Genomic DNA, 14,001 nt, shown 5'->3' on the forward strand with positions numbered 1-14,001 from the left:
GATCGTTGAAAATAAGCGCAGGTCACATCAGTTTGCCCCAATAAGCGCCAGCGATATCACAAGCTCACAAGTAAATTCGCTCCAAGCCTTCGACGGCGATTTGTGACGTAATTACTGGCTGTTGACATTGTGAAAAAAAAAGAATCACTGGAACCATACACGTTCGGGGGAGTTGTTGCTGCAAGGGCCCTACACCTTGCTTGTTTATTTGCAAATTTAACAGTTATATATATATTACTTTCAGCATTGATGAATCCTGTTCACAGATACTACTACAAGATAAATTTTAACGCTCTTAAGTGGAGGAAAAAGAGCCGAGGGTCAACACAAAGAATGCAATCAGGATGCGCATCAGAGCTCATCACAGGCAGTATTAGTAAAGTCCGGATGGATGACACCAAAAAACAATTTGAGTGTACAGCGGCCTGTGAAGAAGTCCAATGAGCGAGATGAGAGAGGAGAAGAGTAAAAGGCTAATAAAGGCAATGTACATTGTTATGGCTATGACTCTTCACGCGCACGTGCTAATTTGACTGGACCCATGTATAAAAAGTAGGGCGAATTTTTTTTTGCTTCTGAACCAAAATTTCCTCTTGCTGGCCAAGATCATCATCGCTCGTAAATCTTCATTGACTCTTGCTCAAAAATTGTCATGCGCCTCGTTACTGCCTCGCACCTTGTTGCGAGCGAAGCGAAGCAATACTGGCTAGAGGGCTGAACCGGGAAGTAAACAAATACAAATTGTTGTCGCGCAAACTCCCACGGAGTCGGAATACCCGCGGATGTGTACGGATGAGCGGATGCTGGGGCGGGGAGCTGTTCCTTTTTAAGTAGTGCTCTGTAGCCCCGTAACAAAAACAATCATTTAATTAATCATGATCAAACATAGTACGGAGGTGCGCCAGCACCGACCAAGACTATTGGATCTAGCACTTCGAAGCGAGCACCCCATGTGAGCCGTATTTGGATCGGAGGGGCCGAAGGCCCCCTCCGAGCCGGACGAAGGAGGCTCACATGCGAATGCATGTTAAATCTATGTATAACCGAATAAGGAAATATTAATATAAGCGCTCTGTACGTAAATTGATTGCAAATTGAAAAGTACGGGCGCCATTTTTCTTTATCTTCTCTTGCGCTTGAACCTGCCTGGACCTTCTTACCTCTCCCGGATACAATTTGGAAATTGCTGAATCCGATTGGAAGTTTTCGTTCAAGCTCTCTACGTCTACTATGGGCTCTCAAGTGATCCTTAATCCTGACAGTCTCGTCAATATCAATACGAGTCTAAGCGCGTAAGTCTCCTCTGCGAATTTTTCCAATTGCTAAATGGATATGATCAAATCAGCGTTTACACCAATTCGCTCATTATTCCCCTCTGTGTTTCCGCTGCTTCCATTCTGGGTTTTGTGATTCACTTGATAGCAAGAGTCGAGCCCGTTAGAAGATTATTCAGACGAATCGGAACAGTCCCCAATTCAGAGGAATCCGCAGCACCAGTCCAACCTGAAAACCTCATTCAGGAGCTCAATGCTCACGTAGGAAGTCGTGGAGGTCCTATTATCTACGTGTACATGTTAATTAGGCTTGTCGGCACGCTAGCTCTACTCGGATTGTCTATCACGAGTCTGATATTGGACGAGGTTAGACGAAATGGGAAACAGGGCTTGGAATTACTTGAAGGGCAGGAAGATATCGTAGATTCGCTGGGCAAGTGGGGCAAGAAACATCCAAAAAAGAAGTATGGTACTCATTACACCAAACGAGAATGGCTGGAGGCTGCTATGTGCCTCACATTCGTGCGTATCCCGTTCTCTCCCCATTAGTCTAAACTAGCTGACGCGTTTTGCGCAGCTTTATACCTCACTTCTGGCTCTGATATCGGTCACAGCTAAACCGAAGTGGAGTAAAGTTGCCACAAGACATCTCAACACTGTTCTCCTCGCCACGTTTTCTGTTTATCTGTACCGGGACGTGTATCCGCTGATAACTTTCACTCTCAAACCTAAGGACCTTTCAGAAGGTGGAATTCTATGGGCCAAAATTACTCTCCTCGCTGTCACTAGTGTGGTGATTCCTCTGGCAATTCCTCGGCCTTACGTCCCAGTTGACCCTAAAGTTCGTGCCTATATTTATGTACGTCCAAAAAGTTACTGATATCTAAATAGAATCCTTTACCGGAGCCAAGCCCAGAACAGACTGCATCAATCTTCTCATTAGCCACCTATGCTTTCATAGACCGATTGGTGCTGGCAGCGTACCGCGTCAGTCATTTGGATTTCAACCAACTACCCCTCCTGAGTGACCATGACTCTGCGAAGTACCTCAAGTCATCAAGTTTCAAGGTCAGAACACCCTTCATCTCTCGCTCACACAATCTGACAACTTACTCAGCATCTCGATGTGTTTTCTGGGGCACCAAAAAGACACCTATTTTTCGGCTTGATCCATATTTTCCGTAGCGCCTACGTGCAGCTTGCCGTGATGATTCTGGTGCATGTATTCGCGAACTTCGCCGCTCCTATTGGTCTCAACAGACTTTTGCGGTACCTTGAGCCTGGAGGTGAAAGGGCCGTGGTTCGTCCATGGTTCTGGATTCTCTGGCTATTTATCGGCCCTATTGGTGGAACTCTCTCAATTCAATGGTACGTTTTTGTCACGGTAAGTCCCTTGTTTTAAAGTTATCATCCGATATTTCTGAGGCTCAAATTCCTCTGTATTTCTGTAAAGACTCGGACACTAGTTCGCACTCAAGCAATCATCACGCAGCTCGTTTTCGAACACTCCCTCCGTATCCGTGTAAAGGCTGAGACCGCTGATTCGCCCGGAAGCTCCACATCGTCTTCACCGGAAACACTCACTCCCGACTCTGCATCTGTTCATGAAGGAACTGTCGATGGTTCCGACACAATACATTCCATTAGCCCAAGCGAAGCCGAATCCACAACCGTGCATTCCAGTACCACATCTGTAACAGACAAGGGTAAAGCGAAGAAAACTGACAAACGCACCAAAAAGGAAAATGATGACGCCCCTTCATCTGATACGAACAACCTCGTTGGAAAGATAAACAATCTTGTTACGACTGATTTGGACAATATCACCGACGGGCGAGATTTTCTCTTCGTTCTTATCTATATCCCAGTGCAAATTGTGTTGTGTATGGTATTCTTATACGCGGTTTTGGGATGGAGCTGTTTCGTAGGATTGGGGGTCATGATTGTCTCATTCCCGTTACCGGGGATGATAGCCAAGTACGTTAAGCGGGCTCAAGAGAAAAGGTTGAAGAAGACAGATGCTAGGGTGCAGTCTGTCAGTGAATGTACGTCTATCCTTCCCAAGTTGTGAGTGACCCCGCATCTAATCATTCTGTAGCTATGAATGTTCTGCGGATGATCAAATTGTTTGGTTGGGAAAGCAAGATGGAGTCAAGGATTGCAGAGAAGAGAGATGAGGAGTTGGTTTGGATTAGGAGACGCCAGATTCTGGAGATGATCAATGGTATCATTACGTGAGTAATTATGTACAGTTGGTGTGCATTCTGACCATTCGACTCTAGATACATTGTGAGTAATAATGCCGCCAACCTGATTCACTTTTGACCAAGTCTACCGGCATAGATCCCTCTAATCACGATGATAGCGACCTTTGTGACATAGTATGCCAAAGTTCTCTTCCTTTACAGTGATGCTTGACTAACGTCTTGATCCAGTGTCAGTCATAGAATATATTCTCAGGATCAGTAACTCACCCCTCTTCCAGAGCGTCATCATGAAGCAGACTATACACGCTTCAGTAATTTATAGCTCCATGACCGTATTCGACATGCTGCGCGAGCAAATGCGCATCATTTTTCGGTCCATCAATGATACCGTAACCGCGAAAGTATCACTTGACCGCGTTTCCGACTTTTTGAAGAACGTCCGTGCCTTATTGTGCCTTACCATTACAATTCATCTAATATCATCCTCCACATAGACAGAGCTCCTTGACTCGTTCTCTGACAAGGCACCTGAGAGTGATGATTACTTCGTGCCCGCCGACGCAGTTTCTGACCCGCAGAAGATTGGCTTTCGCAACGCCCATTTTACTTGGTCCTCCGACGTGAATGGATCTCTGACACCTTCAAAGCGCAGGTTTACGCTCAGGATCGAGGGTGAACTCTTATTCAAGCCCAAATGTGTTAATTTGGTCATTGGAGAAACTGGTTCAGGAAAGACATCATTGTTGATGGCTTTGCTATGTAAGTTCCAACATTCGAAACAACGAAATTTGACGAATAATGGTCATCGATACATAGCGGAAATGCATTTCGTTCCTTTTGGGCCTGATTCATGGTATAATCTTCCTCGAGAAGGAGGCATCGCTTACGCCGCCCAGGAATCTTGGGTACAGAATGAGACAATCAGAGTAAGTCGTTCTCTCACCATCCCAAATGCAGGCGGAAGTCAAACGAACGCAAATTACGTTAGGAAAACATTGTTTTCGGCTCACCGTTCGACCAAGAACGGTACAACAAGGTTCTCTACCAATGTGGCCTCGAACGCGACATTGGTTTGTTTGAGGCCGGCGATGCAACAGAAGTTGGTGAAAAGGGCTTAACCTTGAGTGGCGGTCAAAAGGCTCGCATCACTCTTGCGAGGGCTATATACTCTAAGGCGGAGATCATCCTGTTGGATGACGTTTTGGCTGCGCTTGAGTGAGAACTTACTCTTCATCCCAGGATGCCCAAAGTTGACAACGCTTCTTGCAGTGTGCATACTGCCAAATGGATTGTCGACAAGTGCTTTTCTGGTGATCTTATGGAAGGCAGGACAATGATCCTGGTAGTAAGTCGGAGTTTCAGCAAAGGGCATTAGGTCGACGATCTGACAGGTGCTACCTTAGACGCACAATATTGCAGTTACTCGACCAATCGCTGGCTTTGTGGTAGCTATCAAAGAAGGCCGCATTGAAAGTCAAGGGACCGTCCTAGAGGCATTAGGGAACGATTCAGCATTAGCGGAAGAGGCGAACAAAGAACAGCAAATCATCGACAAAACAGATGAAGAGGTAGACGAAAAGCCACCAGCAGAAGAAACAAAGGCAGACGGGAAACTAATTGTGGCGGAAGAAATTCAAGAAGGGCATGTAAGTTGGTCTGCAGGTTTGTGGTTTGGGTTCATCCGTTCAAACCGCAATTGACATGACACTACAACAGTGAAAATGTATTTGACGAGCATGGGAGGCCAATACACTTGGGCTTTCTTTTTCGCATTTATCTTCGCCATGTTCATTACCGAAATCCTCAATGCGTTTTATACTTGGTTCTTGGGATATTGGGCCTCACAATATGAGACCCATGATCCCGCGTCTGTCAGCGTTTCACAGTATGCACTTCCCTTCCTATTTCGTTGCGTTGATCTGCTAACTGTTTACCAGCTACATTGGAATATACTGTGAGTTCCGCCGTGGTCTGCGCCTCTTGACCCAATTCCTATTTGATTTCACCAGGTCTTATCCTGGCTAGTGCCGTCGTATCCTATTCCATAGGTGTCATCATCTATATTTTCGGGACCGTCCGTGCGTCCAGGGCGATTCACAAGGAACTCATTTTATCGATATTTGGTACGACTTTAAGGTAATACCAGTTATTGAAAACCCGCCACCTAGAATGCTTATAACCGTTCTTTGTCTAAATCAGATGGCTAGACACCACCCCTACCTCCCGTGTTATTGCAAGATGCACCCAAGATATTCGCGCAGGTGAGTTTATATCAGTGATGGCTGCAATTGAAGGTAATAACTTTGTTTCTCCCAGTGGACGGCCCAGTAGCAATGTGGCTGCAAGCAGTTTCCGAAATCTCGATGATGATGATTTTGAAGTACACGGCTGTTGTCGTGATCACACCTATATTTTTCTTTCCTGGTGTTGCCGTCGCATTTCTCGGAGCAGTATGTGGTCAAGTTTATATCAAGGCCCAGTTGTCGGTTAAGCGCGAAATGTCTAATGCTAGAGCTCCAGTTCTCGGACAGTGGGTCGATTTTCGTTTCTTGTTCTGCATATTGAGATTTAACGTATTGACTATAGTTTCGGTGCTGCTATCGCGGGGCTCAGTGAGTTGCAATTCTTTTGGGATCAACAATCTGCTAATTAGGGATCTCCAGCGTCCATTCGAGCATATGGTGCCCAAGAGGCTTTTAAAGCGGAGTCGTTACGTCGTATTGACAAATTTACTCGTGCTGCCAGAACATATTATAACTTGAATCGATGGATCACCATACGGGTCGATGTACTGGGAGCTCTGCTCAGCTGCTTTTTGGCTGTATATTTAGTTTACTATCGCGGTCAGTCTGCCTCCAACACGGGATTCTCATTGAACATGGCCGGTAAAGTACCCGTACATCCAGTATTATCTTTTCTTACAGTTGGCCCTGTAGTCGGTTTTAGCTCCTTGATTTTATGGTGGGTTCGTACACTGAATGAGTTTGAAGTACAAGGTCAGTTTACTCCTCAGCTGTACTTGACTTCATCTGATTCGTATCTCCTTCACCATTGAATAGGGAATAGGTATGCCTCACAACAACGTTCCTATGTTGGTCTAATTCTTTTTGTGAACTATTAGTCTTGAACGTATACAAGATTATATCACCATTGAACAAGAGCCAAAGCCTAAAGCAGAGACTGTACCTCCTGCGTATTGGCCAGCTTCCGGTAATCTTCGCGTTGAGAAACTCTCTGCACGTTACTCCCAAGATGGTCCAAAGGTGCTCCACGATATATCGTTCGATATACGGTCTGGAGAACGGGTTGGTATTGGTGAGTAATTTGTGTCGTGATCGATATTAGAATCTCCATTTATGCCATTTGAGCAGTCGGGCGTACGGGATCCGGTAAAGTGCGCATCTTACTTCAGCTGTTTGTGATTAAGTCCTCATTATTGACCTTGGAAGAGCTCCCTCACATTGTCGCTTTTGCGCTGCATTTTCACTGAAGGAACCGTGTACTATGATGGAATTCCGACCGACAAAGTTAATCTCGATGCTTTACGCTCAAATATCACAATCATTCCGCAAGTTGTAGGTATCATCTGCGTTCTAATCCTTGATATAGCACTTACGAATACCGACAGCCTGAGCTTCTTAGTGGTACACTTCGACAAAATCTTGACCCTTTCGATCAATACGATGATGCGACGTTGAACGATGCTCTACGTGCCGCGGGTCTTTTCGCACTCCAAAGTGACATGAACGAGGGTCGAATCACTCTGGATAGCTCAATCTCTAGCGGTGGAGGTAACCTTTCGGTTGGTCAACGGCAGATACTAGCGTTAGCCCGAGCACTTGTACGTGGGTCGAAGCTCCTTATTCTAGACGAAGGTATGCTCTTTATTTGAGTCATCATTCGGCCAAATAATCAGGATTTTCAGCAACATCTGCCATAGGTCGGTATACAGGATCCTTCATTACCGTTGATGAAAATATTCTGACAATATTTGGACCTCAGACTATAGAACCGATTCTATCATTCAAGACTCCCTTCGAAACGAACTGAAGGGTGATATTACTCTGATCACGGTGGCGCATCGCCTGCAGACGATAATGGATGCTGACAAAATTGTTCGTTTCTAACGCAAGGTTTTGCTTGATCTTCCGTACTGACTTGTTGATCCATTTGTTTCAACACTGCAATTAGATGGTGCTGGATGCAGGACGAATTGTATGTTTTGTTGTCTTGGCTTCATTTCTCCAGACTGACCTGATCGCGCTCGCTCTTCAGGTTGAGTTTGACAGTCCGCAAGCCCTATTGAAGATCAAGGATGGAAAATTGCGATCTCTCGTTGATCAGAGCAACGACAAGGATAGCTTGTACACCATGGTAACGAGAGCAAGATAGTTAAATTGGGGATGAGATATAGATGATGAGATGAGCTTGATCTTGAATGCAACTTCATTTAACATATATTCAAGAGGATTTACAAGATGAGACCATGTAGTATAGTAATTAGCTGGAACGTTTAGATAGTGCTGTATATAGACAAAAAATTGAAAAGACTTGAAGGCGACAAAATCGTTCGTTTTTGCTGGGACTAGGCTCTTCTATACAAGTCTGGAGCATCGCGTCCTGAGCGGCTGTAATCCCTACTAGAACGCGGAGGAGGCCCAGGAGGGGTTGACGCGTAGTTACCATTTTGGGGGCCCGAGGGATAGTCATACACAGCAGCCGAGCGAGGAGGAGGACTTGCAGAACGCCTAACAACGAATGAGCAAAAAAAAGAACAGACTGTGAGATTAAGCAGCGTCTTACCTAGGGTATCGTTCTGGAGTCATGGCTCTAGGCGGAGGATAATCTGAATAGCGCGGAGGTGTCACAGGCCTTCCACGATCCCGTAGGTCGTAATCACTAGATAGGCACGTGTGGGTGAGTGGCTAAGGCAGTGACAAGAAGGGGGCTAACCGTGGTGGAGGATAATCATCGCGATACTTGGGAGGTGTCCGAGATCGTCCGAGCGGCACCACAGGGGGAGGCGGAGGGGGCGGATAATTACTGTATTTTGAATCGCGGCTGTAGCGGTCGTAGCGATCGTAGGCATAGGGAGAAGGAGGCGCAGCACGACGGTAAGCAGGTTCAGGGTATCGACTACTACTATTTCGATAATCAGGCGGGGGCGGCGGAGGGACATAGCGGTCGCGTTCTCTAGGGTAATCATCGTATCGAGAGCGAGGCGGGGGCGGAGGGTAGTAATCACGAGGAGGCGAAAGAGGCCGGCGATAGTCACGGGGAGGAGGATAGTCGTAGCGAGAAGCACGAGTGTCACGAGCATCACGAAGAGGGGACAGCCGATGAGGACTCCGCGGTGGAGGAGGAAGATGATCTCGGTGAGCGCGATCAATGCGGTCAATCAACGATGCTTCGTTGCGACGAGAAGAGCTACTAGGAGGTCTGACGAAAGTCCAATCGTGGTCAACAACATTCAAAGCTTGGCAGTTTTAAACACTCACGGTCCTGGATGAAGAGGGCATTCCCTAAAATTTGAAAATGAGGTGACATTTCCCAACATTTGTAGAATTATTCACCTAGCCCAGTGGCCCAACTGTCCGCATCTAAAACACGACAACGGGTCACCAGCGTACTTTGCAGTCCTACCTCCTCCACGAGAAAGCTCGACTCGGATTTTGTTGCCCATGAATGTACCTTCATGGTATTTGCTTACACTCATTTCAGCAGCTTCGCGGGTATCAAATTCCTAGGACGTAATAAACGATGATGGTGTGTGTGTCCGATGGAAAGAAAGCACATACGACAAAACCGTATCCAGCTCTAGAAAAGGGGGGAAAGTTCAGTAACGACTACGATCAGGCAGCAGTGACAACGCACTTGAGTTCAACACCCACTATGTTCCCAATCTTTCCAAAACAATTTTGTAGATCCTCTTGCCTTGTATGTTCCGGAAGGCCACCAATATATACTTTGTTCGGCTAGACAGATAGCAGAAAGTAAACACCCAGAACGATTCGGCAAAACATATTTTTGAAGGTAAGACGTGGTTGTGAGGTGAAAACATTCCAGAACAAACAAGTGGCCAACACCAGAGCTTCCAAAGAAGACAACTAGGAGAGCGTAGCAGAGAAGAAACCCGCATAGAAGCCTCAGATGATGATATTTGTGTTTCGTGTGTACTCCTTTCCCGATTCAAGTTGGGATACTGGCTTGTTCGTCTTACCGTGAAACAAAACTGGAGTGGAGGACAGTGATAACAGAAGAGAAGACCTAAGCACCTTGACCTGCTTTTCACGAAGCACAGGAGGTTCGACATCTGGTTTTGGGGGAATTGAAGCACTGATGTTGGAGCCACGGGAATAGTCTACAGGATTTTCATTGTCCGGGCCCAGTAGTTTGTGATGATCATCGCCACCGTTCATGGCATCCAGGCTACCGCCATCGTCAGGGCCTGTTGCCTGCTCGTAGGCATCCTGTTTTTGCTCGCCATCTAGGACAGGAGAAGGTGGAACAGACATAGATGATGAAAGAAAGAAACCAAAACTTTTTTCTGACTAAGCCGCTTTGCAACAAATAAAGCTAAATTGTTTATGATCCTCAAAGTCCTTTGTCGGTGGTAGATAGCTATATATTCGTACGTACGTAGATCGTTCGCCGTCATGTAATTATTGTTCGTGGTATATACTATTGAAAGTCTGTATCTCGTTCAAAATCCAACTTAAAACAAAGTCCAGATTCCACTCGCAACACCAATGAAAGCGACGCTTAGCATTCCTAAAAGTACCTGGTGTTCACCAAGTAACGGAGCTGCACCATTAGATCCTGAATCAGAAGAGCCGGATGATCCAGAGCTGGAAGAGGCGGTCGAAATACCGGAAGGCAAGCTAGGGGTAAATGTAGCAGAAGGACTGGCAATGCAGGAAGTCTCTGCGGCTATTGCAGCAGCAGTTCCTGATGCTCCCAAAGGATTCACGCTTCCATTCCCAGAGAAGCTGCAATCCTCAAATTGCATCCCGTTGAGCTGGTACCATTCATTCATCGTGAAAGAGAGCTTGATGGCTGAGGATATACAGTTAGTTCATGATGCCATACACTGGGATGTGAGCTGAAACTTACTAGGGTCACAGCCAGAAAGACGGCCGTACACTCCTGAAGTACCGTTCCCACCAATATCATTACAAGTACTCCCTGCCTGTCCAAGAAGGCCACAAGCGGTGTCAATGAGTGTTCCTACGATGGCAGAATAGTTGCTGGTGGGGGGTTTGAACGCGCAGCTGAAAGTGCTCTCTATACAGTTACAAGCTGCTTCGTTCGGCGTGGGAGGCAAAGTGGTCGAGGCAGCGAACGAGCTATTTTGCCCGGGACACGAAGGATAGGTAACCGAAGAAGATCCTTGCGAAGGCGTATTAGGAGGCGAGGTGACGTTACCATATTGGGCTTGGAGTCTTGTAAAATCGTCCCCGGTTGTAACGGTGGTGCCATCGCTAGAGATGTTGACCATACCAAATTGACCCTGAGCGCTGGTGGCTGGGAAATATGAGAAGGCGACCCCGCCAGACCAAACGTCGCTCATTTGGGTACTGAACAACGACGCAACCTCGGTCCAGAGACGCGGAGGTGACGTGATACACCCGAATTCACTGAAATATGCGGCAACGTTATAGCCAGCATAGTCTCCTTCTACACCTGCATATGCTGTTTCGAAGCTTGAATCTCCGCACCATTCGCTATAGAGACGTGAGTGGGTGATCCAAACTTGATTGTGGGTACGCACTAGTTGTTCAGACCGTACAGGTCAATGGATGTGGATGAGGAGTTGGAGTTGGAGGGATCACACGACAGAAAGTTAGCAACGGGGACACGGAAAGTTGAGTCACCGTCGATGGCAGCGTAACCGACAAGAGCTGACGAAGAGATGGAATTACTGAGTAGGTAAAGCGGGTTAGATTGCGGGAGCGAAATATATTAAAGCGGGACAACGCACAGGTATGCCTTGACGTCACGAGCGGCTGCTTTGAGGTAGGGTGCAACATCGGTAGTGTTTGCTATGATAGCCTCGTTACCAACATTGTAAGCCAAGACGTTGTCGTATTTGCTAAACACATTGATAGTCTCAAGATACTGGTCCAAGAGGTTAGTCGACCAAGATGGAGAATCACGGTCAATTGAGCCATTGAGCGGAAGCGCAAGATCAATACTGTTCAAGGAACATCAGATGAATCAAAAAGAAACAAAACACAACGAACGATGGACGTACATAGTGTAGATTCCAGCCCCACTCAAGGCACTCATACAGGAGTCATGGTTCAACGAAGAATTGACACTGTAAACACGGACAGTATTGACACCAAGTTTCTGGAGGAATGGCAAGTCTCTGGAGCACCCATCCGAATCGGACAGAGGGTCGATGAACGTGGAAGGCTCTAGGAAGCTATTGTCTGCGCCAGGAACTACAGCTCCTTGTTCTTGATATGCTATGCCTTTTATGTAGAAACGACCGGAACTCTGTAAAATGCTCGATGAGCGATAATATGTCGATAGAGTTTGAGAAGCTCACTGTGTAAAGGTATCGGCCAGAACGGGTAACTTTATCAATGGCCTCGACATTAGTCAAACACGAGACAGCCAGGAGCAAAGCTGAGTAAAATGTCGGTAATTTCACCATTGCTTTTCTAACGACCGAGGTCGAATTTTCGGGGGAAAGAAGAAACAAAGTGGTGGCGAGAGAAACCCCGACAACACTTTTTATTAAAGTTTATATTAGCATGAGCATGAGGTCTCGGCATTTTTGACGCAGGCACTAAAAGGTATGTCACCCATCAAAACTCGTCAGAATCTTCTGCGGTAAACATGTTTACCGATCCACGCCTAGTACAAGACTGTACAGGAGTTCATAGCGTACACAGTCATAATAAAGGTTTACGAAATTTCGAATCCATGTCTATCCATGTCGTATTTCTATCGATCATCTTCCCCATAATCCAACAGAACGCGCAGCTTTAGCTTTCATTCACAGCAATGGGCATAAATCAAGTTTTTTGGATAATGATTAATTATACAGCTTGGCGCAATCTGAATCAGCGCATCGTTATTTTACCAGGATGGTATTACTCTTCAGTTTTCGCCAACTGCAAATTGTATCCAGGTCAGTGTGAAAGTTAGATGAGGCTTGATGATTTCGATTACTCACGATAATCATAGACAATACGGTTATAGAGCTTCTCACCCTTTGTTCCGGTGAGGGCGATGCGCCTTACATGGCGTCTCTCGCCATTGACTTCTCCAATACCCCAAGTCTAATTAATTCCGAATGAGTACGATATCAAAGACGGTGATGACTTCCCGATCACGAACCTGTTCAGTCTTCCATCCGTGCTTACCCTCATAGGCAAGATGAACAAGGATACATCCGTGCTCCAACGTATCCGCGCTCCATCCTTCCTTCAAGTAGGACTCCTGAACCTCATCGAGCGAAACCCTCTTGGACCTTGTCAAACAAGGGCCTCCGAAAAGCTTAATTTCCTTCGTCTTCTCCTCCCAGTCGAGCGTCTTTTCCTCCGGCTCAGCAGGGTCTCCGCCAGAGACGACTTGGACAAGGCTGAGAGTTTCCACACCGGCGTTGTTCTTGGAGTGTGTTATGGTTACGGTGATCGATGCGGCGCCCATGGCTTTGCGCTTGATCCAGCCTACACCTTGAGCGCTCAGCATGTCGTCGGGGGAGTCGCTCAGCGATTTGTTCTGCAGTAAACTTGATTCAGCGATCAAGAGCGGATCGGGATATAGGTTAACATACCATCTGGAATTTGCCATTGAGGTTGAGAGTGGTGATGTGTGCTGGGACGGCCATTGTGAAGATGATAGATGCAAAAGGTAGTACGAGAGTTTGTGTATGAGTGAAGAGGAGAAGTTGTTGTAGATATGGAAAAAGAGGAGAGAAATCGAGGAGGCTTAAATACTCATCCTTCCTCGAATATGTGGCATCGCCATGAAGACGAAACGTTTACCCGATCAGCACAAGTGCCTGGGTTCCGACGGGTACAAGTCGACTCGACTCCAGAAAGAATCTTCGCCGTCGGTCTTGAAATGAAGTAAAACTTATTACTGACGATTTGTCACATCCACGCTAGTGCTATAACTTCCAAGACTTTCGATTTGTCTAGAAAGTTGAACGAGAAACGTGAAGAGAAATAGAACCCGTTGAATACGGATAATCTTCTGGCTCATCTTCTCGAGAAAAGCTGTGGAATGAGTCCAAGACCGACGGGGTGAGACTGGTGAGTGACCGTTTGATTAGCCGTTCATACATGATTTACATACATGAATCAAATATCGATCATCCGTTCATTCAACATTGACCAGAACTGTCAGTTTAGTTGAGCAGTGAGTGCTATAGTCAAGTGGTTACTTATCTTCTGAAAACAATTCTGTTGTACTAACAAGTTGTCTGGTCGAATGTTTAGTTATCTTTACGCGTACAGGAGAAAACCTTGAGAAATCTTAAACATCCGAGCCTCTCAAATATC

General features: G+C 46.3%; 4 protein-coding genes across 4 annotated transcripts; 1 reads left to right on the plus strand and 3 right to left on the minus strand.

Annotated features, from left to right (window-relative positions):
- Positions 1–1,230: 1,230 nt before the first annotated feature.
- On the plus strand, positions 1,231–7,873 carry C8R40DRAFT_1170216 (uncharacterized protein; the record flags this gene model as incomplete). The annotated part of the gene is made up of 31 exons (XM_046231500.1): positions 1,231–1,292; positions 1,346–1,796; positions 1,852–2,115; positions 2,166–2,342; positions 2,392–2,658; positions 2,728–3,319; positions 3,373–3,508; positions 3,557–3,563; positions 3,605–3,655; positions 3,760–3,918; positions 3,976–4,240; positions 4,298–4,407; positions 4,470–4,696; positions 4,751–4,826; positions 4,885–5,143; positions 5,198–5,366; positions 5,419–5,435; positions 5,491–5,617; positions 5,681–5,742; positions 5,798–6,011; positions 6,068–6,093; positions 6,145–6,477; positions 6,541–6,547; positions 6,603–6,796; positions 6,853–6,875; positions 6,931–7,056; positions 7,110–7,356; positions 7,407–7,421; positions 7,484–7,596; positions 7,673–7,696; positions 7,757–7,873. The coding sequence occupies 31 exons, from the start codon at positions 1,231–1,233 to the stop codon at positions 7,871–7,873; spliced, it is 4,917 nt and encodes a 1,638-aa protein (XP_046086721.1).
- A 96-nt stretch (positions 7,874–7,969) lies between these two features.
- On the minus strand, positions 7,970–10,023 carry C8R40DRAFT_182253 (uncharacterized protein). The gene is made up of 8 exons (XM_046234277.1): positions 9,757–10,023; positions 9,356–9,456; positions 9,280–9,298; positions 9,055–9,224; positions 8,980–9,003; positions 8,435–8,920; positions 8,285–8,380; positions 7,970–8,229 (listed from the first exon to the last, which is right to left on the minus strand). The coding sequence occupies exons 1-8, from the start codon at positions 9,994–9,996 to the stop codon at positions 8,067–8,069; spliced, it is 1,299 nt and encodes a 432-aa protein (XP_046086722.1). The 5' UTR covers positions 9,997–10,023; the 3' UTR covers positions 7,970–8,066.
- Positions 10,024–10,196: 173 nt separating this feature from the next.
- C8R40DRAFT_1044749 (glycoside hydrolase family 72 protein) lies at positions 10,197–12,143 on the minus strand (the record flags this gene model as incomplete). Its single annotated transcript, XM_046224245.1, has 6 exons — positions 10,197–10,537; positions 10,595–11,205; positions 11,253–11,402; positions 11,463–11,675; positions 11,736–11,983; positions 12,036–12,143. The coding sequence occupies 6 exons, from the start codon at positions 12,141–12,143 to the stop codon at positions 10,197–10,199; spliced, it is 1,671 nt and encodes a 556-aa protein (XP_046086723.1).
- A 161-nt stretch (positions 12,144–12,304) lies between these two features.
- On the minus strand, positions 12,305–14,000 carry C8R40DRAFT_182382 (uncharacterized protein). The gene is made up of 5 exons (XM_046234278.1): positions 13,585–14,000; positions 13,272–13,312; positions 12,833–13,216; positions 12,669–12,774; positions 12,305–12,606 (listed from the first exon to the last, which is right to left on the minus strand). Exons 1-5 carry the CDS (start codon positions 13,700–13,702, stop codon positions 12,593–12,595), a joined length of 663 nt encoding a protein of 220 aa, XP_046086724.1. The 5' UTR covers positions 13,703–14,000; the 3' UTR covers positions 12,305–12,592.
- Between the last annotated feature and the right edge of the window lies 1 nt (position 14,001).

The sequence above is a fragment of the Lentinula edodes genome (genome assembly GCF_021015755.1).
Source record: "Lentinula edodes strain Le(Bin) 0899 ss11 chromosome Unknown C8R40scaffold_16, whole genome shotgun sequence".
Taxonomy (NCBI): Eukaryota; Fungi; Basidiomycota; class Agaricomycetes; order Agaricales; family Omphalotaceae; genus Lentinula; species Lentinula edodes.